This window comes from Arvicanthis niloticus, chromosome 23 (genome assembly GCF_011762505.2).
Source record: "Arvicanthis niloticus isolate mArvNil1 chromosome 23, mArvNil1.pat.X, whole genome shotgun sequence".
NCBI classification, from domain to species: Eukaryota; Metazoa; Chordata; class Mammalia; order Rodentia; family Muridae; genus Arvicanthis; species Arvicanthis niloticus.
The window spans coordinates 30,595,015-30,618,150 of NC_133430.1; the positions used below are offsets into that span (position 1 = coordinate 30,595,015).

The 23,136-nt window shown below is 43.6% G+C and overlaps 2 protein-coding genes across 16 annotated transcripts in view; one reads left to right on the forward strand and one right to left on the reverse strand.

The window, feature by feature from the left end:
* Ttll5 (tubulin tyrosine ligase like 5) overlaps positions 1-14,043 on the reverse strand; it is a 235,626-nt gene extending 221,583 nt beyond the window's left edge. For 9 of the 12 annotated variants that reach the window (XM_076921610.1, XM_076921611.1, XM_076921608.1 and 6 more), the window contains exons 1-3: positions 13,702-13,841; positions 11,923-12,094; positions 6,295-6,401 (exon numbers count right to left, since the gene is read on the reverse strand). In XM_076921610.1, coding sequence (XP_076777725.1) covers positions 6,295-6,401; positions 11,923-11,996 — 181 coding nt within the window. In that variant the 5' untranslated portion in view covers positions 11,997-12,094; positions 13,702-13,841. Of the gene's footprint in view, positions 1-6,294; positions 6,402-11,922; positions 12,095-13,701 lie in introns of those variants that run through there. The other 3 variants (XM_076921612.1, XM_076921613.1, XM_076921615.1) reach the window with 3 other exon arrangements.
* A 79-nt stretch (positions 14,044-14,122) lies between these two features.
* Positions 14,123-22,389, forward strand: Erg28 (ergosterol biosynthesis 28 homolog). Of its 4 annotated transcripts, none has more exons than XM_076921623.1 (6): positions 14,123-14,310; positions 15,391-15,577; positions 16,674-16,834; positions 18,822-18,912; positions 21,421-21,539; positions 21,653-22,389. In XM_076921623.1, exons 2-6 carry the CDS (start codon positions 15,504-15,506, stop codon positions 21,730-21,732), a joined length of 525 nt encoding a protein of 174 aa, XP_076777738.1. In that variant the 5' UTR covers positions 14,123-14,310; positions 15,391-15,503; the 3' UTR covers positions 21,733-22,389. The 4 variants fall into 4 exon arrangements, with proteins under 4 accessions (XP_076777738.1, XP_076777741.1, XP_076777739.1 ...); XM_076921626.1 differs by having other exon boundaries at positions 16,678-16,834; XM_076921624.1 differs by lacking the exon at positions 15,391-15,577.
* Positions 22,390-23,136: the final 747 nt, after the last annotated feature.

Here is a 23,136-nt window from a genome sequence, read left to right on the forward strand (position 1 = left end):
TTCCCCCCTGTTAAAGTTGCAAATGTTACCTGAAGCTGTAGAACAGCTGCTACATAGTAAAAGTTATTTTATATAGTTAAAAAAGGAAGTACATAGTAAAATAAAGATTATATATTTTAATACTTGTTATAATACATAGTAAATCATATACCTGATATAGCAAACAAATTGGATGTGTGTGTGTGTGTGTGTGTGTGTGTGTGTGGTGCATGTGCATGTGTGAGCAGGTGTGAGTGCCCAGAGGCCAGGGGTCCTGCTCTGTTACTCTCCACCATAGTCCTTTGAGACAGGGTCTCTCACAAGACCAGAGTTGGGCTCACAGCCAACAAGCCCTAATAATCCTGGGTTTGCCCCACACAGTGCCGGGGGTTTAAAGAATACACAGCCGTGTCCGAGTTTATGTGGCTTCTGGGGATTCAAATTCATGCATGCATGTTTAACCACTAAGCCATCTCCCCAGAGTCCACTTAGGGGGTACCTAAGGACCAGATCCAGCCTAAAGACATGCTCTTTGACCTGTGGTTCTAAATAACAGTGAATTAGAAATCAGCTCTGAGAATAGAAAACAACACATACAAATCTAGTCTTTCAAAACCTTTATATGTTAAGTTTGTGGTCTGAGTAAAGCAAACCACCATCTCCTATGGGAGTGGGCATATTCATTCCATGGAGGGCTTCTCCCTCCCCCTCATGCTCTTGCCCTTCTTCCCTCAGATACATGTAAGCTAGAATTGCAACTGCAAACTAAACCTACCCAACTGCCCAAGAAAGAACCATATATTTATCACATAAGAACAAGAGGGAGGACCTGATCCTTAGCTGCCAGCAAACTGCCAAATATCCTGCTTCTCAACCTTTGCAGAAACTTCATATCAACTGTACAAAATTTTCTTCTTTCATAAATGCTCACATGTACCCCAGCAAGCAAGAAATGGTAGGACCCCCCCCCCCCCAAAATTCCAAGACTGGCTGCAACAGAGCAGACAAAAACAAGGAACCAACTGATAGCACAGAGGTACCCTAGACAGCAGAGACATCCCTAAGGGAGTTAGAACAGCATGAGGCAGACTTGGAGAACCTGCTCAGTGGTTAAGGGAGTGGCTGCTCCTGCCGAGGATTCAGGACTGGTTCCCAACACTCACATAATAGCAAAAAACAGCTTCTAAGTCAGATTCCAGGGGGTCTGCTGCCCTCTTCTGGCTTACATTGGCACTTCACACACATAGTACACTCACATACTGCCAAAACACTCAAACATAAAATTAAAATAAAAAATAGCATGGGACTGTGAATGGTGTTATACACCTAAAATCCCAGCACATAGGAGACTGAGGCAGGAGGATCTATAATTTGAGAAAAGCCCAGGCTACACCTAAGATGCTATCTCAAGAAACAAAGTATGCAAACAAAACCCATGAGAACCCAGAAGAAAAATATAAAGGATACATTTGCTTTTCAAAAGGTATTGAGTAGAGCCAGCTAGAGAACTTAGCCATCTGAATTCAATGACAGGGACCAAGTCCTGAAAGTTGTCTCTGATCATGCATTTGTGCACATACATTCTCTCTATATAGGCACAAATAAACACTTTTAAGATACCAGTATAAGCTCTTCAATGGTTCATGGTACAGTAATGTTCTACTATCAGAAACTTAGTTCCACACCCAAATTCTGGAGAACAGTGTTCAGCAACTACACCTGACTAATGAGTACCTGACACAGGACCAGAATGACAAAAGGCAGACATTTTACTTTACTTAACCTTAATTGATTAGACTTAAATTTTAAGATGGAATACTTAATAAACTAGTGAGCTGGCACAAGTCTGAGCTCCCAACAGTGAGCAGCGGAGCTAGGGAGGACAAGTTCACAGTCATCTGTTAGCAGGTCCAGGTCAACGTGGGCTATGCAAAATTAAGTCTCAACCCTAAACAAACAAACAAGCTTAAATAAGTAAACTGCATGCTTGATCAACTTTAGAAGACAGGGCTAGGGTGTAGCCCCATAGTACAGAACAAGATCTGTATGTAGAAGGCCCTGGGGCTCAATCCCCAGCAACTAAATAAAAAAACAAAGCAGACAAGAGGATGGAAAGTTTTTTATATTGAGTAAATAAAAAATTATATTGTGATTATTGGTTAAATAAAACGCATTATTAAAGCTAACTTCACCTTTCCAATTTAAAACTACACACGTTATCTATCACTTCCAATGCTAGTCTGTGAAAACACAAATGTACTGAATGGACACATTAGGAAGATTATAAAATGATACTCATTCTATGATATGTTTACTGTTACCTGGAAATACCCGTGTTACCACTAAAAAGACCAATCCTACTTACATGTGAAGTACATACAACCAGGAAAGGGCTTGAATACAAAAATAGCCATGTTCCTAGAGTATTTCACAAATAAAGCATAGAAATCATACTAAACCAAATCATTAAAAGCCAATTCAAGAAACAATCAACAGATAAACAGGACTATGAAGCCAGCACATGACACTACAGGATCCACAGGACATAGCTAATGCCCCAGATAACTTCTCAGAGGGATTTAACTACTTAAGATCTGAGCAGAAACATCACATGACCTACTGTTTTAGAGAAGGAAAAATATTACAGATCAATTGTGTTTAATAATTCAGAAAACCAAGTCTGCTGGTGGTGGTGGTACACACCTCTAATCCCAGCACTTGGGAGACAGAGACAGGCAGATACCTGTGAGTTCAAGGGATAGTCAGGTCTACGGAGTGAGTTTCAGGACAGCCAGGGATACACAGAGAAACTATCTCAAAAACCCAAACAAAAATAATAATTCAGAAATGCAAAGCACACATTAGCAAAAGTCATTAAAACTTTCATTTATATTGAAAGTAAAAAAAATTAAACCTAATGGAACTTAGGGAAATAATGAACAAACTTTATACTAGATAGTTGAAACAAATTTAATAGCTTTTTTTTTTCCAGACAGGTCTTTCTTGCTATGAAACCCAGACTGTTCCCCAACTAAAAACCCTCCTGCCTTAGCCTCGTCCTCTAGTTATGGACACCAGTGCCTTAATCTATGGAAATGAGAAATGAAACCACTGTGTGTTCCAGAGAACTCTAACAGCTTCAACAGTGGGTGACAAGACTGATAAGTGTTATTCCCCACTAAATGGAAGTTACTCCAAGAAAAAGAAAAGGGAAAAGACAAGAAAAAAGACGCGGGGATTGCACAGACTGTTTTAACAGAACAAGCACACCAAAAGCACATGTTGTAAAGACACTGTACTTATTCACTTCTGTTGCTTTTATCCGCATTTGTCATTTTGGGTCAAATCATATTTAAGGGATTTTCTCAGAAGTCTTCAATCATTAAGAGATTCAGAGAAAATGAATAAGCCCTGTCACTTTAAAAGTTAGCCTAGCAACTCACGGAGGGGATTAGAGCACAAGGACCCTTGGGAAGAAAGAAACATTCAAATCCCAAAAGTAAGAGCAGTTCTCTCTGAAATCACTCATTATGGGGTCATTTAAAAATAGAGCAGCCCCTGCTCAGCAGGAGGATAAGCAGCCTAGGATTGACTGCCTGTTAAGTGCCAGACACGAAACAATCCCATTTGATCCTTACGGTGCCTTCAAGACAGAGATTGGCCCCATTTAACTAACAGTGAAACTGGCAAAAGACTTGAAGCGATCTGTCCATGACACACTACTTGATGCTGAAGCTGAAATGTGAACTAATGACCAAGAACCCGAGAACAGACTCTGCCACACGACCGGACAGTGCTGATCCATATACCCTAAGCTGTGAAAGCAGATATAGCTTAACCCTGGCACTCAGAGCTCAATCTATCCACACCTCAAAGGCCAGTATTTCAGAGATGGCAAAGTTATTCCTGAACAACCAAAACAATCCTGAAGAACAAAGTTAAAATATTCAGTTCCACGTTTGGAAACTCAATAGGAGCTGAGTGTGGCTGTGCAGGCCTGCAGTTCCAACACTCACGAGGGGGAAGACGCAGGGCTGAGAGAGAGCTCAGCAATTAGAAGCACGTGCTGACCTGCAGAGCACACAGACCCAGTTCCTAGCATGGACACAGTGGCTCACAGCCATCTGTACATCCAGTTCCAAGGAATCCATGACTCTCTTCTGACTTCTAGGACCCTACACACACGGAGTGCATACACACACGCAGGCAAAATGACAATACATATAAAATAAATTAATCTTTAAAAACTGTTTTTTACAAGATAGAGGCAGGGGGATTGGAGCTCAAGGTCAGCCTTGGCCACAAAACAACCCTGAAACCAGCCAGAACTGGATGAGACCTTGCCTGTTTTGTTTTTCCAAGACAGGGCTTCTCTGTTTAACTCTGACCATTATGGAACTCACTCTGTAGATCAGGATGGCCTCAAACTCATATAGATCCACCTGCCTCTGCCTCCCCAGTGCTGGGACTATAGGTATGCACCACCATACCTGGCACGAGATCTTGTCTTAAAAGAAAAAAAAAATTAATACAGTATCAATCAGAACTACGTGGTACTGGCATAAGAACAATTGTACAAGGGCTAGAAAGATGATCAGTGGTCTAGAGCTGCTGGTCTTGCAGAGGTCCTGGGTTCGGTTCCCAGCAGCCATATGGCAGCGTACAAGCATCTGTAACTCCAGTTCCAGAAGATATAGCACGTTCTTCTGGTCTCTGGGGACATCAAACACACACATATTGCACTTACATGCACACAGACAAAACATACATACATATGAAATGAAAACAAATTTTAAAAAATGTCTAGACTAATGGCCTGTTAAGAATACAGAAACGTGTTGGAGAGATGGTTGGTTCATCTGGTTAAGAGCACTGAAAACTCTTCCAGAAGAACTGGGTTTAATTCCCAGCACCAATATGGCAGCTCAAAACTATCTATATCAGATATACATGCAGGCAAAACACCAATGCACATAAAATGAAAAAACAAATTGTTTTAAAAAGAGTACAGAAACAAATTCATAAATGGATGGTCAAGTGATTTTGACAATAGTGCTATTCAATAGAAAAAGACTACTCTCTTGAACTAATTATGCCCGGACAACTGCTAATACAGGAAAGAACGATGGCAGACTCTGGCTAGCACTGTAAGAAACAAACTCAAGATGGGACCAAAGACTGTTCAGCTCTAAATATAAAATACATAGAAAAATTCAGGTTAGGCAATGTTTGCTCAAACACAATCATTAAAGGCACAGAAAACAAAAAATAAGTTAAGTCAGATCCCGTCAACACCAAACAGCACTGCTGAGGAAAAAGTATCTCACAGAAAGCAAAGCCTGCAAAAATAACCTACAAGGTAGGGAAAGCAAAGCGCACATCTGATAAAGATCGGACCCTCTCAAAACTCAATGACCACAAAGCTCAATTCGTAAAATGCACAAAGCCCTGAACAGATACCTTGTCAAAGACATACAAATAGCAACATGCATGTGGAAAGATGCCCTGGGTTGTTAGGAATTGAGCAAGTGAAAATCAAAACCACAATGAGCTACTACTTCCAGTCTCCAGATGACTCTACTCTTTGAAAATTGTCTATCAGCTGATGATGGATAAATAAAATGATTATAATCCAGCAAGGATACGAAGGACAACATGAATGAACTGTGAAACATGCTATATAAGAGAAGCCAGACACAAAGGCCTCAGACAGTGTAAATCCATCAGTAGTTCTCAACCTTCCTAATGCTGTGACCCTTTAATACAGTCCCTATGTTGTGGTGACCCCCAGCCATAAAATTATTTTTGTTGCTATTTCATAATTGTAATTCTGCTACTGTTATGAATTGTAATGTAAGTATTTTTGGACACAGAGTTTGTCAAAGGGGCCACAACCCACAGTGAGAACCGCTGATCTTTATGATGTGCAGACTGGGAAAATCTACAGAAACAGAAAGCTTAGCAGTCACAGGCACTGGCAGTATAGAGAAGAGGGAGTGGCTGCCCAAGTGATGCAAATGTCCTGCAGCTAGACACCAGTGAAAAATATAAATGAACCAAACACCAACTGACTGTACACTCTAAAATCGTCAAAATGCTAAGTTCTGGTCCATGTTAAGTAACTATAATCTGAAAAATAAACACATACACATCATTTTGAGAAAATCAGGAAACAATTTAAGAAACTATGAATAATATTTTAAGTAACAACCCAATGCATGTTCTCACGGCCAAGGCCTCTATGTCAGAGTAACTTTTTCTAAAGTAATCAGGGTCACGCCCAGATCTTCTCTCTATGGGAGAGGTCACACCTACCTCCAATTACTCGAATATTGTTGTCCTTTGTCAAAATAGCCTCAGCATGGAAAACCAAAACTGGAATCCTCCTGCAGCCTCCAGTCCACATAATACATGGGTGATCCCTACAGGCAGAACAAAATGCTTCATTAATTCACAGCTCAAAGTCTGAAATAACAGTTGAATCAGATGGCTATGGTTTGTCCCTACCTCATACGTGGCACTAAACAGAGCTGTCCCTTACTTCACTTAGCCCCCTTGCCCACACTATCAGCAAGAGACAGAAGTGCCTCAGTCACTTGCCTAAGGCCATACAACTATAGAGTGTAAGAGGAGAGAATCCAAGGACTGTTTTCTCCCAGTGCTTGCTTCAGTAGAGTTGTGCATAGTGAACACTAAGAATTTAAGCTATCCATTCCTTAAATGGAATAGGATCCACATCAAAAGACTTGCTCTCTAAAAAACTCATATGATCACAAAAGCCACAGACTGCAGAGCCAGAATCTATCCTCCCAATCCAAATTTACAATTGCACCATGGCCAGGACACGAGTTTTAGAAACTTGGCAGCCTTGGGACTTGCCTTGAGCCACCAAAGCATTACAGTGAAGAAAGCAACTACTATATCTAATTTGTCCCCTAGTAAAATGAATGTGGATGCTTGCTGTTCTTGATGTTGAAAGTAGACAAGAGTGTCTATTTAAGTTAGCTTTCTACTGCTATGATATAACACAACTACTGAGAACAATTGGGGAAGAAAGGATTTCTTTCAGTTTACATGTCCTGTTAATAGTCCATCATTGGGAGAAGCCAAGGCAGGCACTCAAGCAAGGCAGGAACCTGGAGGCAGGAACTGAAGTCTAGCTACACAGGAACACTGCTTACTGGCTTAGTCCTCTTAGGTTGCTCAGCCTGCTTTCTTACGTAACCTTGGACCACCTCAGGCTGGACCATTCTACATCGATCATTAATTGAGAAAATGCCCTACAGACCTGCCCACAGACCAATCTGATGGAGACATTTTCTCAGTTGGAATTCCCTCTCCCTAAATGACCTTAGCTTGTGTCAAGTTGACAAAACAATCCTAACCAACACAGAACCCATTTATGAGAAATGCCATTCAAAGAATCTATTTTTTAGCAAGATTGTGTGTGTGTGTGTGTGTGTGTGTGTGCTCGCGCGTGCACTGTTTGCTTATTTTTTCATCTTAAACATATGTAAAATGTGTTTTACATTTTACACATCTGGCATGGGCCCAGATGATCCCCCTTCTCTTCAAATACAGTTTCTCCATTATACTTCCTTCTGTGTCAGTAGACACAGGAAAAATAGGCAGTCTGGAAAGTAGCCAGATATCCTTGTCAATCTGGCACTAGCTACAGACTGGTACCACTGTGCCTTCACATTTACAAACAATAGATTACGGCACAGTTAAGAGTGCCCGACAAGACTCAGCACCACAATAAACAGATCCACAGCTGCGAAGAGCCATGGTCCTGGCTGTGGAAGACAAATCCCTGAAAGACAATTCTTTCCACTCACAGACAATAAAATGATAAAAGAAATAAACTATGAAGGTAATTATTAGTAAAGCAACGTAAAAAGCACTTCACATAGATGCTACACTGTCATTAAAAGCTATGTTCTCGGGAGCCAGAGAGATGGCTCAGTGGTGGAAAGCACTGACTGTTCTTCCAGAGGTCCTGAGTTCAATTCCCAGCAACCACATGGTATCTCACAACTATCTGTAATAGGATCTGACACCCTCACATACATAAAATAAATAAGTTTTTTTTAAAAAAAAAAAAAAAACATTTTTTTAAAAAAGCCATGTTCTCTGACAGAAGTTGATTTCAATTAAAAAATAACATTTTCTCTTTAAGAAAACAAAACAAAAAATAGCAACACTTGCAGGTAGTGTTGAAAGAAAAAAATTCAAAATGATTAGAAAACTAAAAGTTGGAAGTTTACATCTTTATTTTATACCTGAAACTGGCATACAGTAAGAACGGTTGCTTTGTTGGGTACAAAGTATTTGGAGATTTATCTGTTTTCATCTTATGAGTATGAATGTTTGCCTGCTTACATGCATGTGCACCTAGTGTCTTCCAAAGCCAGAAGATGGCGTTAGACCACGTTGAACTGGAGTTACAGAAAATTGTAAGCTACTGCCTAGGTGCTGAGAACTGAACCCAAGTCCTCTGAAAGAGCAGCCACAGCCCTTAATTGCAGAGCCATCTCTACAGCTCCACAACAAAGTATGTGAATGATTCAGACTGAAAGAGTCCAACTGTGCGGCTGACTTAATGAAATCCTAAAATGTACTCACTCTTGGGAGTCAGCATACACAATTCAAAGACAGACACCCCAGCCTCCTGCCGCTATGCCTTTTTCATGATAGCACCCCATTCTTCTCCCTGCCTTTCTACGAGCTCCTGCAGTAACTGCTGCTGGCCTTTTAAACTGCATAATGCTACCTTGTGGAATAGAAATTAAGACTACTAATTTTTTTCAGTGCCTAAATAATCCTTATGTCAACTTCTTACATGGAAGTTTCCACAACTACATATAAATTTGTATTTGGGGTGCCCAAGCAAGATACGGAATAGTTTCAGTATACTTGTTATCTGAAATAACGTCATATAAAACAAGGACAATGGCACAGTCAGCTTCAGTTGTCAACAGAACACACCAGGAAGGAGAAATCTCAATTGTGGAATTGAAGCCAACATTGGCAGGCTGTTTGGTGTTCCAGGACTGTAAGGATTAATACTTTAATAAGGCCTGGGGATCTGATCAGATCTAACAGAGGTCGTGGTCATGAAACAACTCAACTTTTGTAAAAGCCCTTCTAATTCCTGTAACTTCTAAAATGTAAGCCTACCCCCCTCGATGTGAAAAAACTGATTTTAAGCTTCTATACTGGTTGTTGTTTTTTTGTTTTTGTTTTTGTTAACTTGACACAAACCTAGACATAGCTAGAAAGATAGAAGTACTACTAAGAAAACGACTCCATCAGACTGGCCTGCAGAGACGTCTGCGGGACAGTTTCTGAATTAGTGATTACTATAGGAGGTCCCTGCCAATGCAGGCACTGCACTGCCACCCCAGGCAAGGGGCCCCGGGTTGTAGAAGAAAGAAGACTGAACAAACCACGAGTGAACAAACAGTGAGCAGCACAATCCAGGGCCTCTGCTCCAGCTCCTGCCTCCAGGTTCCTGCTCTGAGCTCCTGCCCTGACTTCCCTTCATAACTGACAGGGATCTGGACATGTAACTAAATGAACTCTTCCCTCCCCATGTGCTTCGGGTCTTGGTGTTTCATTGCAGCATCGGAAACCCTAACTCAGGTTCCCAGAGTAGAAAGCCAGTCTCCCAGAGACAAGTCCATGAGCTGACGAAACAAGAGTAACTGAAAAATCCATTGTAGAAGTCTGCAAAAACTCCATGAATTTACATAAGGGTTAGGAAATCTACTAGAAAATTAGCATTTTTCAACTATGAATATAAGCAACAGTCAGAGTTATACTGGATTATCTGTGTTCACTATCTAAGTCACTACTCAGAAATTAGAAAAAAAAGAAGGAAAAACAAGAGTAAAAGATCAATCTTGGTTGGCATTAAATACTTTCTAAAACCAGTAAAAGGCAGTACACTGAAAGGAAAATGGCACATGAGGCAGAGTAACCAGAGGGAATTACCCACTTAATTATCAGAAAAAGAGTGACCCAAATATACTGTCAAGTCACTGCTTGCTATGAAATAATGATGATAAGCCTTTCCTCAAAACTTAACGCTTTAACTACTTCTCAAATAACATTAACATAACCTTCTACCTTACACAGTCTACCATGAATGCATTAGCTAGTAAGAACTATGCCTGACATGACATTATATTATAGCATGCTTCACAACTTTATCAAGTAATTTCAGGTGTATTATAGATTTTGAACCTAATCACATCTTTTCAAAATAGGCTGGAAGTTCCTCAGGTTCTAGAGTATATATTCTAAAGGACTGAGAAACCGCTTAAGCTAAGAACAGTGGTTCATTCATACCTGTAATCCCAAGTAATCAGGAAGCTGAGGCAGGAGGACTGCTACACAGGAGGCCAGCCTAGGATACCTAGTGAGCATCAGGCCACCCTGGCCTCCAGATTGTATTTATTTGTTTACAAATGCACACACTTCTATACATTTATATAAGGATAATTAAAAAAAGAAGAAGCCATGAATCTGAGGAGGGGGAGTGGAAGGAGAGGATGAAGGTACAGAATACATATATGAAAGCTTACATTTATATATAAACAAATTAGATAAGCCCATCTAAACATTAAGTCAGCTTTTCTCTTCCATGTCAAGTAAAACTCTCCAAAACTTGGAGAGCTAAGTCCGAATCACAATACATCTCCTCTCTGTAAAGTGAAGATTCTTTGATATTTGTGAGTCTAATACTGTGGAAATAACATTTTTAAATCAAAACTCTCTCAGTCTGCCTACTGAATGAGCTGCTCTACCATCTCTAGGAGCTACACTTGGCCCTGTTAATCATTTTCATGATGAGGACCCAACAGTCAATGAACGACCTTGACTCTCAACCTAAAAGAGCTCAGAGCCAGCCCCTGTGGTTCGATGAACACGGCCCAGGCTGCAGAGCGCTAGTACCCTCCTCACCAGAGGATCCTCATGGAGGTGCTGCCGTGTGTGGCCTGCCCTTCACAGCAGCACCGTTCTACAGCTGTAAAAGCTTTGGAGAAAACTCATACAGTCAAGGTCAGAGCTTAAGAACTTAACGTTTCACCAATCTACAAAATGTTCAAATTATTAGAAGCTCTGGTCAAGAGTTAACCTAACACAAGGCTGACAAGACGACACAATGGATAAAAGTGCTTGCCACCACGCTGGACCTGAGTTCAACTCCCAGGACCCACATGGTGGAAGGAGAGAACAGACTCCAGAAAGCTGTCCTCTGACTTCCACATCTGCATTGCACCATGTGAAAAAAAAATTTTTTTTTAAGTTCACCTGTTAAGAGCTGGGAGATGGTACAACAGGTAAAGGTACTTGCTTGTAAGCCTGATGCCCCTAGTTCAATCCTCCAAAACCCACAAGAAAAGCCAACTGCAAGGACTAGAGGGCTGGCTCAAGAGAGCTTCTTGCTCTTGCAGAGAAGCCAGGCTCATTTCCCAGCACTCCATCAAGCAGCCATGATCTCTATAATGCAGCTCTCCAAGGGATCCCATGCACCATGACCTCCTCAAGAACCTGCACGCCCATGGTGCGCAAAACGCAAGCAGGCACATATAAATCTTCAAAAATGTGCGTGTGCGTGCACACACATACACATACAGAGAGCCAGATGTAGTGAGAGCATGGCAACAGAAATGAGAGACCCCCCCCCCACCTCAAAAACAAAGTAGAAGAAAAAAAACGAACAAGTTCACCTGAGCTCCTACCTGCACTTCACACCATCTAAAGCTGATACTCACTCACAGGCCTGGAAATGCATTTCTGACAGATGATGGGAAGTGAATGTGATCTTGACGTCAATCACAGATGGAACTAGAGCCGGGCAATAGCAAAGAAGGGAACCTGGAGGTGAACAACAGAAACTAGTCCCATCCTAAGGGCCTGCTGTCTGTCACTTACTCTTGGTTTACCAGGTCCTCATCCTCTGAGGATGATGCTGTCTCCTCCAGGTCCCGGGCCATCACAACTGGCATTTCCCTTGGGGTCTGTCATACAGTCAGCAGACAGAGGCCTCAGAGACCTTTCTTCCTTGCAGTCTCACTGGATCAAACAATTTGGATGGCACAGACTCCTGTAAGAAAGTCAAAAGACTTCAAAGACAATGCAGTTGCACACTTCAGGATTTTGTGCATGATCTTTAAGATGAAATATACTCCTGAGTATTATCCAGCCTCTAAAAGCTTACCTTCTAACAGTTCACAGTGCATCTCACATACCACAAAAATCAATATTTTTTTCCTTGTTTGTTTGTTTGTTTGTTTGTTTTCGTTTTTCAAGACAGGGTTTCTTTGTATAGCCCTGGCTGTCCTGGAACTCACTCTGTAGATCAGGCTAGCCTGGAACTCAGAGATCTGCCTGCCTCTTCTGGGATTAAAAGTGTGTGATATGATGCACAGTTTAAAAAAAAAAATTTTTTTTCTGCCGGGCAGTGGTGGTGCATGCCTTTAATCCCAGCACTTGGGAAGCAGAGGCAGGCAGATTTCCAAGTTCGAGGCCAGCCTGGTCTACAGCGTGAGTTCCAGGACAGCCAGAGATACACAGAGAAACCCTGTCTTGAAAAACAAACAAAACAAAAAAAATAATTTTTTTTCAAATAGATACTGTCTCTGCTGTTATCTAAAAAGCTGTTACTAAATTTGAGTTGTAGTATATAGTTAAAGTAGCAAGCACCAAAAAGGATACCCTTGGGGCACTCTGAAGTGGATAGCTGATTGTCTACATTTAGAAAATTCTTTGCTAGACAAATCCGATCAGGATCAAAATAAAATTCCAAGGTTCAAAACACTTGTGAATATTTATTTATACAGACTCTACCACAAGCATACAGAGTAAGCTGTTATGTTTCTAGGAAAACCAAGTCACCTGAACTATTAATAAAAGGGTAGTGAAAATATTTCTTCTTGGCAGGGATCACATAAAAATAGCTGGGGAAAAGAAAAGTCAAATACACTATAATTACTGTTACTTTTTTAAAAATTACAAAATTTTAATCCGGATCTCAAGTAGACACATAAAATAGGAAATTTCCAACTCTCCGCTTCTTAACTTCAAACACTTCCCATGGAAGAAAAGTTTCCATGTTCGTTATTGAGAAAATAGAAAGGTATAGGAAAAAACGCTCAACCGTAGTGTCACTACTCAAAGATCATCAATTCATGGCACTTTTCCAAGCTTTTGCTTGTCTGTGCATTTACATATACGATAAGAAAAACAAAGCAACTGCAGCAAACAGCAACTAACCCCGACCCTACACATCTTCAGCAGAAATGAGAAATTATCTAACAACCTCAATGATTCTTTTCGGGTGACTCCTAGAGGAACTTCTCAATCTTGCCCAAAATGCTTGAGAGCCTTGTAAGTTAAAATAAAACCTTCAGGCAGAAAGGGATGACCACCTTTCCTTGGCTCCCTGAAGAGCAGAACGAGACCGATGCTCAGAAGATCACAGACACTGTATCTAAGGAAGTCCTTGCCCCTACAGGGACCTGCTACCAGCTCCACCCCAGCACACCCCAACCCCAGGCAGCTCCGCAGGCAAGGACGCGGCGACTCTGCGGCAGCGCTTCTGCCCAGCACGCCCGGAAGCCAACAGCTGCTCCGAAGCTCGGAGGGAAGCGCGGCGGCGCCCGCCTAGCCCTGGAGCGCACCTCTCCGGAGCGCGCCGGCGCAGGCGTTTACCTGTCTCATCTTCTCACGGCTCGGGGCCGGCAGGCGGGGACCACGCTCTGCTTCACCTCCTTCCTCCTTCCCCAGCCGGAATCAACGCAGCCGCCGAAGGCTGCTTCCCCCGTTACTACAACAACCAACAAGCAACCGCCCGCTCGGAGCCACTGCGCAGGCGCCCGCCAGCGGCGCGAACAACGCTCGGTTGCGGGCGCTGACGGATGGCGTCACCACGGCGCGCTCAGGCGCCAGAGCCAAGCCAAGCTGCCACCAGAAGGTTTCTTGGTTCCTTTTCTCTCTGCGTTTTCCCCACCCCTAAAAGACTGACTCCAAACTCAGAGTTCCGCCACACTCGACAGCGAGCCGCGTGAGCAGCGCAGCAGGGAGAGGCTCAGGCGGCCGCAACTGCTGATTGGCAGCAAAGGGGTTCACTCCCTATCGCCTGCTCGAATTGAACCAGCCTAGCCAATCAGAGTGAGGACTGACAAGAACGATCCAATCCTGGAGCTGGGCTGAGGGAAGGGGCGGGAACAAGTGGCCCAGGTGGACTTGGGACCGGAGCTGTCCTGGGGGAGCTGGTTTGCTGATGCTGCTGATACTGCTGCAGTAGTACTAGGTCGTCAGGTAGGAGAATTTGGAGTGGGATGTAGACATTCGTGTTGCACCTGAGTAAAACTATCTGCAAAATTTAGGAAAATGGGGGTGGCCTGGAAAGCTACCGGGGGAGGTGGTGGAGGAGTCTAGAAACGGTGTCCAAAGGGGGGTGGGGGGGTGGGGTACTAAGAAAATGGAGATGATTTGGTAAATTCTGGGGATGAATAAGTGAACAGGCAGTCGTAATGAACTAGCTCCTCAACGACCTTTCACTTTTTCTCATGTAATTATCGGGTAACCCTCGAGATAGATGTTTATATCCCCCATTTTACGCATGAGAAAAACCGAGTCTCTAGAGTCTTACTGACTTGTCTGAACCCCCAGAGCTGAGTGGTGGAGCTAGGATAGAAATCTGCCTTTATTGATTGTTAATTAGTATTGCGTCCATGCTGAATTGGACAAGGACGAAATTGGGGAATAAATGTTGTAAACCCCGCCCCTCCCATTACCTCAAAACTCCAGGGAAATGGGCTTAATGAATTTGGTAGAGCAGTACAGAAATGCTTTGGTGTGCCTTCATTAGCTCTGGGATTTCTAAGATCCATGAAATGGAAGGTGTAACTTCTCTCTCTCTCTCTCTCTGTGTGTGTGTGTGTGTGTGTGTGTGTGTGTGTGTGTGTAAGAGAGAGAGACAGAGAGAGAAGGGGGAGAGAGAGAGTTGCGTGCAAGTGCCACGCAGCTTTTTAACTAACCCAAGCTGGTGGTGAGAGGAGGAAGTAAAGAAAAGTAGATCTTGGCATACTCTGTAAGTGCCTGTGAGGATGACCATACCCCATCATTTCTAGACTGGGACAGTCCGTTTGAGACCTCTTTCCTCTGGGTCCACCCTTTTTCTCCTGGACCCCCTTTTGGTTGTTTTTTCATCACTTCACTTGCTATCTGTATGCACTGGGTAATATGGAATCATACGGAAACATACTATACCACAGTGGTAAAGAAAGCCTGGTAGTTCTTACAGCTTTCAGGCCTAAGCAGTGTGCCTGACAACAGATAAATGAAGAGCCAAAATGATGGCTGTCATGACAGATTGTCTCTGTGGGATCCCTTTAGATCTGATGGAACTCGAGACACGGCAAGGCTAGAGCCAAATGAAAGCTACAGAACCTAGCTCTTCTCCCAGCCGAAGACAGACACGTTACTGGTGGTTTTAGCTCCCTCAAAAAATGGGAACTTGGCTGCACATGGCACCACCCATCTTTCATCCCAGCACTCAGGAGGAAGAGGCAGGAGGATCTCTGTAAGTTTGAGGCCAGCCTGGTCTGTAGAGTTCCAGACTAGCCACATTGTAAGACCCTGTCTCAGAATAAGTAAATAAATAAGTAAATATTTTTCTTAAAAGACGAGAACTTTGTCAAAACATTGTGTGAGGGAGTATTGCCACAGAGTCCACAGACCCTGGCACTCGGCCACATATTAGCTGTTACCTAAGCAAATCACTTAGCTCTTGGTTCTGACCCCCACTGTGAAGTGGAAATACTAGTAGTGCCCGCCTAACCTGATGTAGGGAGTGACTGGAAGAAGATGTCATATACTTAGGTCAAATATAAGTGTAGGATACAAGTGCTCTGTAGCCATAGCCACTGTGCTTTTCTCACAGCCCAACACCAAGCAATGACAGGTTTTTTTTTTTTCAAGTCTTTTAGATTGTTTTAGTTTATGAGACATGATGTGTCTGGGAGCCAAGCAGAGGAAAACTAAGAATACCAGACAGTTACACCATAGCTTCCATTCAAATGCATGATACAGCTTCTATAAATTTGAAAGGATGTGTGCAGGTATCTGAGTACATTTTGAATCACCCTTGAGCTACTTGGGAATGGTATGAAGAGATGAAGGCATAGTACTGATTCCAGGCAACTGGAGGGAATCAGGACTTACAGCAATACTGTGCTTTGGGGATTACTTGAACAAAGGTAAAAGCAGTGCCACTTGCTGCAAGGTGTGTTGGTCACTCACCCTCACTAGAGTAACCGAGCATTGGCAGGAACACAGGCTTGACCCGGAAATCCATTCGATTACTTATAGAAATGTTAGTCCTCCGCCATTTCTTCTGTCCTTCTTCTCGCTGTGTCTTTTTGCGCTAGATTTGACATTCCCACCCATTGCGGTTTTTTTAAACCTCTGACAGAAGTTTGCTGAACATATTCCTAGGCATCTTGTAAGATAAAAGTGGTGTAGCAAGAAATAGGGTGGGGCCGAAGGACTAGCAGAGGAATGTGTGAAGTGCTCTACCGTCGTCACTCAGGACAGCCCTCATGAGTGGGACACGGGTTAGGTGAGAGAGCTTGTGATGGGTGTGGAAGTAACTTTCAGTATGCCCTCTTTGTTCCAAGGCAGAGTGCCCTCTCTTTGAGGGGAGTCATGAGCCGCTTCCTGAATGTGCTACGAAGCTGGCTGGTTATGGTGTCCATCATAGCGATGGGGAACACGCTCCAGAGCTTCCGAGACCACACTTTTCTCTACGAAAAGCTCTACACTGGCAAGCCAAACCTTGGTAAGAAGTCAAAACTGTCAGGGCATCATAGCACATGCCTATAACCTCAGCACACAGGAGGATTGGGCAAGAAGGTTGAGTTCAAAGCTAGACTGGGCAACTTGGTGAGATCCTATGTCCAAAAATAAAGTAATTAAAATAATGAAAAGAAAAGAATGTAAGGAAGCATATTCTGTGTAGCACTGACCTAGCTGTCAGTTCCAATATCCTGCATATTAGAGATTTACATTATGATTTTTAGTTGTAACAGTAGCAACGACATAATTTTATGGTTGAGGGTCAGCACAACATGAGGAACTGTGTTAAAGGGTCGCAGCTTTAGGAAGGTTGAAAGCCACTGCAGTAGAATAATAGAGCATGCAGGAAGCACTTGGCCCCTTTTTGCTAAGCTTCTCTGGATACCTCTCTGTTCATTTGCCACTGCGTTGGACAAGTTTTATGTTCAGAAGCACTCGCATGAGGGCAAGCAAGGAAATAGGACTCAATGTTGATTCTGGAATGCTGCTAGATAGTCATGAAGCAGCCTTTCACCGTAGCTCAGTGCCCTCAGAAGAAATCAGTCCATGTAACAGGTAGACAGTTACTCATCCAAGATCTTCCCAAACTGAGGTGTAGTCCCTGAGTGGATTCCCCAGATCCCTCCAAGCTCCTCTCTCAGAGCCACACCTGCAGCTCACAGTGCCCTCTCCCTACTCATGCAGTTCTCCCTGCATATCTGTCCCCTGCAGCTGGCACGTTCACCCCGTTGACACGGGGTACTTGGCGATACATCCCTGATGACAGCAGCTGACAGCTCTTGTCACATTTATAGCTAACCCAGATCCAGGCTCTGACCTATTCTTTTCTCTGCAACGTCTAGGTAGAAAGAAAACTAAGTAGGCTGAGCCTTATTTTGAACAAAGTTCAAATATAATGAGAGTCAGGAACCTGGAGGAGTGAGCAGGAAGGTTGTTTTGTTTTGTTTTTTTTTCTCTCAGTTGCTGCTCACAGGTAGTCATGGAACCTGTGTAGATAGATACATGGATGGAACAGGGCTCTAGGCAGTCTACACATGTAAACTTTCCCTTGATCTTTGTCTGGTTTTGAGTGTCTCACACTAGAGGGATTTCTTCAGTCTTCTCATTAGAAAAGCCATCAACTTGGTTTCTAAAGAATGTAACCCCAAATGGCTGACGTATTGAATATTTTCTCATTGCCACCTAAAAGGTCTTTGGTGAGAATTTAATAGAGCTGTCTGCGATTTCCAAAGACTAAAGATTTTTTAAAGTTCAAGAGAACGTTTTTACTCTGTAAGAGACACATCAGCAAAAGAACTAGCTGTGCTTTTGGTGTTTGAACGCTTCAAACCCATGAGGTGCTTCAGCTTGTTGGCTATACACAGGGTGCTTCTAGAAAATACTCATGTCAGAACTGAGCCCTAGAGAGTACCATGTAGCTGGTCACAGACCCTGATAATTTTATAAAGCTCCCTCAAGTGATACAGAAAGCAGTCAGGGTCAAGAGCCACTGTTACAGTGAAATGACTCAAAATTTCAGGGCAAGATATTAAACACCATAGCATCATAGTGATGCCACCAAGAACGGGTGACCCTAGCAAACCCCAGAGAAATAGTGCCTGTTTCCACTTCCATGTACACAAGAAGCCATCCTGGTTGGAACTCTGTCCCAATAGAGCAGATATTAGACCTCTTAAAACCATGTCTTGAAGACGTCTCCATTGCCGCTGGTGTCTGGTCTCTCCTAGCAGTCTGAACACTCTTTTGGTTCTGCTAGGTATATTATATGTTTCTACTCAGCTCTGTGTATTCCCTATAGACATCTGAAGGGGATTGAGCAGCACTCAGAATGCCTTCCCTTGCCCAGGGACCCACATGGAGAGGTCAGGCTCAGCTGCCTTTCGTGCATCACCAGGGAAGCAGGCTAGTGTAAGACAAGGCTCACCTCAGCCCTCCTTTCTCACCGCTCTTGCTTCTTTTTAACTGCACAGTGAATGGCCTCCAAGCCCGGACCTTTGGGATCTGGACGCTGCTGTCATCAGTGATTCGCTGCCTCTGTGCCATTGACATCCACAACAAAACGTACGTCAGGGAAAGAAGGCCTTTGGCTTCCATTTGTTGACAATCAGCTCCGCCCACGTGCCCTGTCCTGCTGTTGGTACCTGTTGAATCACTTTACCGCAGTAGCATAGCGCACAGAAAATGAAAGTCCTGTTGAACCCTTCCTTCCATGCCTGAAATATGTACAGGCCTAACCGGCCATAGCAAATGGCATGGCGCTGTCCAGTGGTTGGCGGCATACCCCTTGATTACAGCACACCCCTTTCCTACTAAAGAACTGGCAGAATCAGAGGGGAGCCATAAATATTGCTTCCTCTCTTCTCCAGAGAAGTGCCTGCTCGGTTTAGTCTTAGGGTTTGGTTTGGTGTCATTTCACAGTGCTGGGGGATCAGATGAAGGACATGAGCATCGGTGATAAATGCTCAGTGCTGGGCCACTACATCCCTGTCCTGTACACACCTGCTGTGCATTCCTCCTTAATCGGGAATCCATGGAAAAGAATCAATCAATCTCAATCTCTCTCTCTCTCTCTCTCTCTCTCTCTCTCTCTCTCTCTCTCTCTCTCTCTCTCTCTGGGGGGGGCCGCTTCCTTCTCATAGCAGCTCCCCTGGCCTCAGTCCTTGGGGCCAGTAAACTTGCCCAAGAGCAGCTTCACAATATATATGAAAGAGTCAAACATCCTGCCTCTCTGAAGAGACATCTTGTCTAGATGATGCCATACCCAGTTCTGGCCACTAGAGGGGGCTCAAGGTTTCTTCCCTGCAGTAATCACCCCTGGCTTGGTAGAAACAGTCATTGCTCAAGTCACTGGGTGATGCTGTCAAAGGCCAACCTCACACTGAAATCTTTATCCTGTCCCTCCCTTCAGCATCTGGGGAAGAGAGGAAGCAGTATTTATGGCTTCTCTCTGGTTTTGCCAGGAGGAGCTTTCACCTACTTGACCTTGTCTGAGTCTCTTAGCAACTCCTTGAGGGAAAAGGGGTAGTGATTTTCATTACTGATTTTGCAGTCTAAATACTAAAAAAATCCAATTAATTTAAGTAGAAAAAGACTGACTCAAGTGGGATTTGAGGCAAGACTATTAGCCCTTTGATCTTTCCATCTTTATTTTTAATTTTTTTTTTTTACCTTGAAACTGAATTACATGTCCTAGATTGGACACATATTTTTAGAAGCAGGATGGTTTAGTGGAAACTGCCTGGGGTCAAGAAGGAAAACACTCTCTCCTCACTGTTTTGTTGGTAATCGGGTTTATTGCCTTGCTCTCCGTCTGTGAAGTGATAATAGCTAGCTGTTCTACCTCTCGGGGCAAATACAAAGTCTGGAGGCTCAAAATCATTTTGAGGACCTTTTACCACGGTGAAGAATTGCTGATAGGTATTCGGGATGTGGCCTCTGTTTGATGTGTTCCAGGGATCAGAGAGAAGTTATCCCCTGAGCTCTTCCCTGCGTTTGGTGTTCTGTCTTCTGACCCAGAGCAGCTGCAATTGCTGACTTGCTATTTCCAGTCCTCTCTGGCTTAGGACTTTGATCCATAGACTTCTGACTTGCATCCTGAGCTTATCAGCTCCCTGGCCGGAAATTCAGAATCACCTTGTGTTCACACACACACACACACCAACATGCACCAGCACGGTAAAAAGCAAATTTAAAATACTGCTTCTTTTAGAAAGAGAAGGGAGGAGAAGACAGAAGAAGAAGAGAGGGCAGACTATGGGCACAAGTTCTTTAATATAAATCTATCTATCTGGGGGAGTCTGGCTCAGAGGCAAAATGCTTTCCTGGCATTCATAAGGCCCTGAGTTTGATCCCCAAAACCAGGAAAAAGGAATCTAAACCAAGTGTCCAAACATTAGAGCTGACAGGGCTGAGTCCTTGCCATGCTCTGCTTCCTTACAGCTCACCGTCTTCTTGCAGTGTTTCCTAATTTTTTTTTATAGTTGACAAAAAAAGGAAGAAAAAAAAAAAAAAAAAACCCAGACATCTAAAACCCAAGTGGTCAGCCACCACCTCGTCATCAAAGCTGATGACCAAGTTCTTCTTGGGGCTCTTATGTGTCTTCCTCAGACCAGATTTTAGGCCGAGACATAAACTGCATTGTAAGAGCTTCCAAAAGCCTCACGCTGTTCAGTCCCCACTCAGTACACTCATCCATGGTTCCATCATGCAGTGCGGGCTGGCACATGGCCAGACACCTGCTAGGGTAGCCCTAGGCTGCCGAATTCATCAGTTTGCACTGAGTACATAACTGAGCCTAGTCCAGAATTGCTGCACTGCCCCGGACTGCGATCCAGAGTCTCCCGTAGCAGAGTTCTCTACCTCGCTAAGTCCTAGACACCCACTGTGGCTGCTTGACCCATGCCTCAGAAAACTTGAGTTTTGTTCCAGAAGAGAACTTGATATGATTAAGTAGCCGGGTGTATCTGAGGAACATGTGTCTTTTCAACCACAGTTGTGTCACGGCAGCTGACACCCTCTGCACCAAACGTGCAGTAACTTTGGTTCCTATTTCTGTTTGTTCCCTTGCAGGCTCTATCACATCACGCTGTGGACATTCCTCCTCGCCTTGGGACACTTCCTCTCAGAACTGTTCATATTTGGAACAGCAGCTCCCACAGTTGGTGTGCTGGCACCCCTGATGGTAGCAAGTAAGCACCGGGCCACCCTAGACCCCTTCAGGGTGGGGCTGGTGCAGAGGACAGTGTACTGGGCCGGTAAGGTGCTGTTTCTGTCCACCATGAATCTTTTCTGTGTGTTTAAGGTTTCTCAATCCTGGGCATGCTAGTTGGACTCCGGTACCTAGAGGCAGAACCAGTCTCCAGACAGAAGAAAAGGAATTGAGGCCAGCCTTGCCAGCTCTGAAATGTCTTCCACCTCCGCCATCCTCTTTATTCACCCTCTGTCCTTAAATCATTTCTTTTGAGCTGCATCCTTCGCTCCTTCATCTAGGTTCAGCATCTTCAAGCTTTTGAGAGGGTTTTTTGGTTTTTTTTTTTTTTTATCTTTGGTTTTTTTTTTTTATGTTTTTAGATTTTTTAAGGTATTCATAAGAAAAAATATGTAACATGTATGTATAATTTAGAGTCATTTAAAAACTACTCTGTTATTCCTTCGAAGTGAAGGAGTTCCGAGAAGTCCCTAATGTGTCCTCCCCTATCTGTAACCCCTCCAGGCTCCCTTTTCTAGTCTTTGGCTTTTCTCCGTTTCTCTGCATTCCTTGATCTGACTTGTGTGGTGGGAGAAGAAACCACAGCTGCTGCCTGCCCAGAGCAGCTGCGAGCAAGGGCTGCCTCAAGGGGCTCCTTTCTACTGCTGGACCCAAGACTCGGAACCAGCCACGGCACAGGCAGTTCTTCTGAGAAGGGCTGCCCTCATGAGCAGGCCCAGGCTCCTCTTTTATCTACAGGTGGATGAAGGTTGGAAGAGTCTGGGCTGTTTTTAGACCTTATGGTCAGTTGTATTTGTGTAATGCATTTTATAATAAATAGGGAAACCTTCTATTCTGGTCCGTCTTTGTACTTTGACCTTTCCTAAGAATCTTTTTCCCCTCCAAACCCTCTTTACCCAACACAGGAACATCATAGCCTGCTTCACCTTTCCACCACTTTGTCAGTAGGACAGATCAAGACCTGGAAAGTGTGGCTGCCTCCAGCTCCTCATTGTCCGCTTGCTAACTTGTGTTCTTGATGTTCTTGCTTCTTCACCTTCAGGACTCTTGTCAGCAGCTCAACAGTTATGGCCCTTTCCCATTTTCTTCCCAAAGAAGCAGATTCTTAAGAACAGATATAGAAAGATCAAAGCAGCCTAGGACAAACAGCTGCATGAGTGTTTAAAGAAGCAAGGTCAGGCCAGGTTTGGTGGTGCACACAGCATTTGGGAGGCCGAGGCACATGGATCTCTGAGTTTGAGGCCAGTCAAAGCCAGAGAGGGCAGAAGGGTTGGGCAAGACTAATGCTGCCACGTGAACTTCAGACAAAATTCTATAAGTCTAGGTGTCTGAATCAAGAGGTGGAGCCAGATAGATGATAATTAAATAGATTAGAAAGCTCTCCCCGAGCTAGGAGGTCTCAGCTGAGACTCAAATGCCCAGAAGGTCATTTGAAGCATTGAAGGTCATTAAATGCCATTGAGGCATTTAAGAGAAAAAGAGCAGCAGCTGTTGAAGGAATGAACTGTGAAGCTAGCAGAGAGCGAAGGCTGTAGCTGTGAGAGGTGGGATGTCACAGGAGGAAGTAGCTCCCAAAG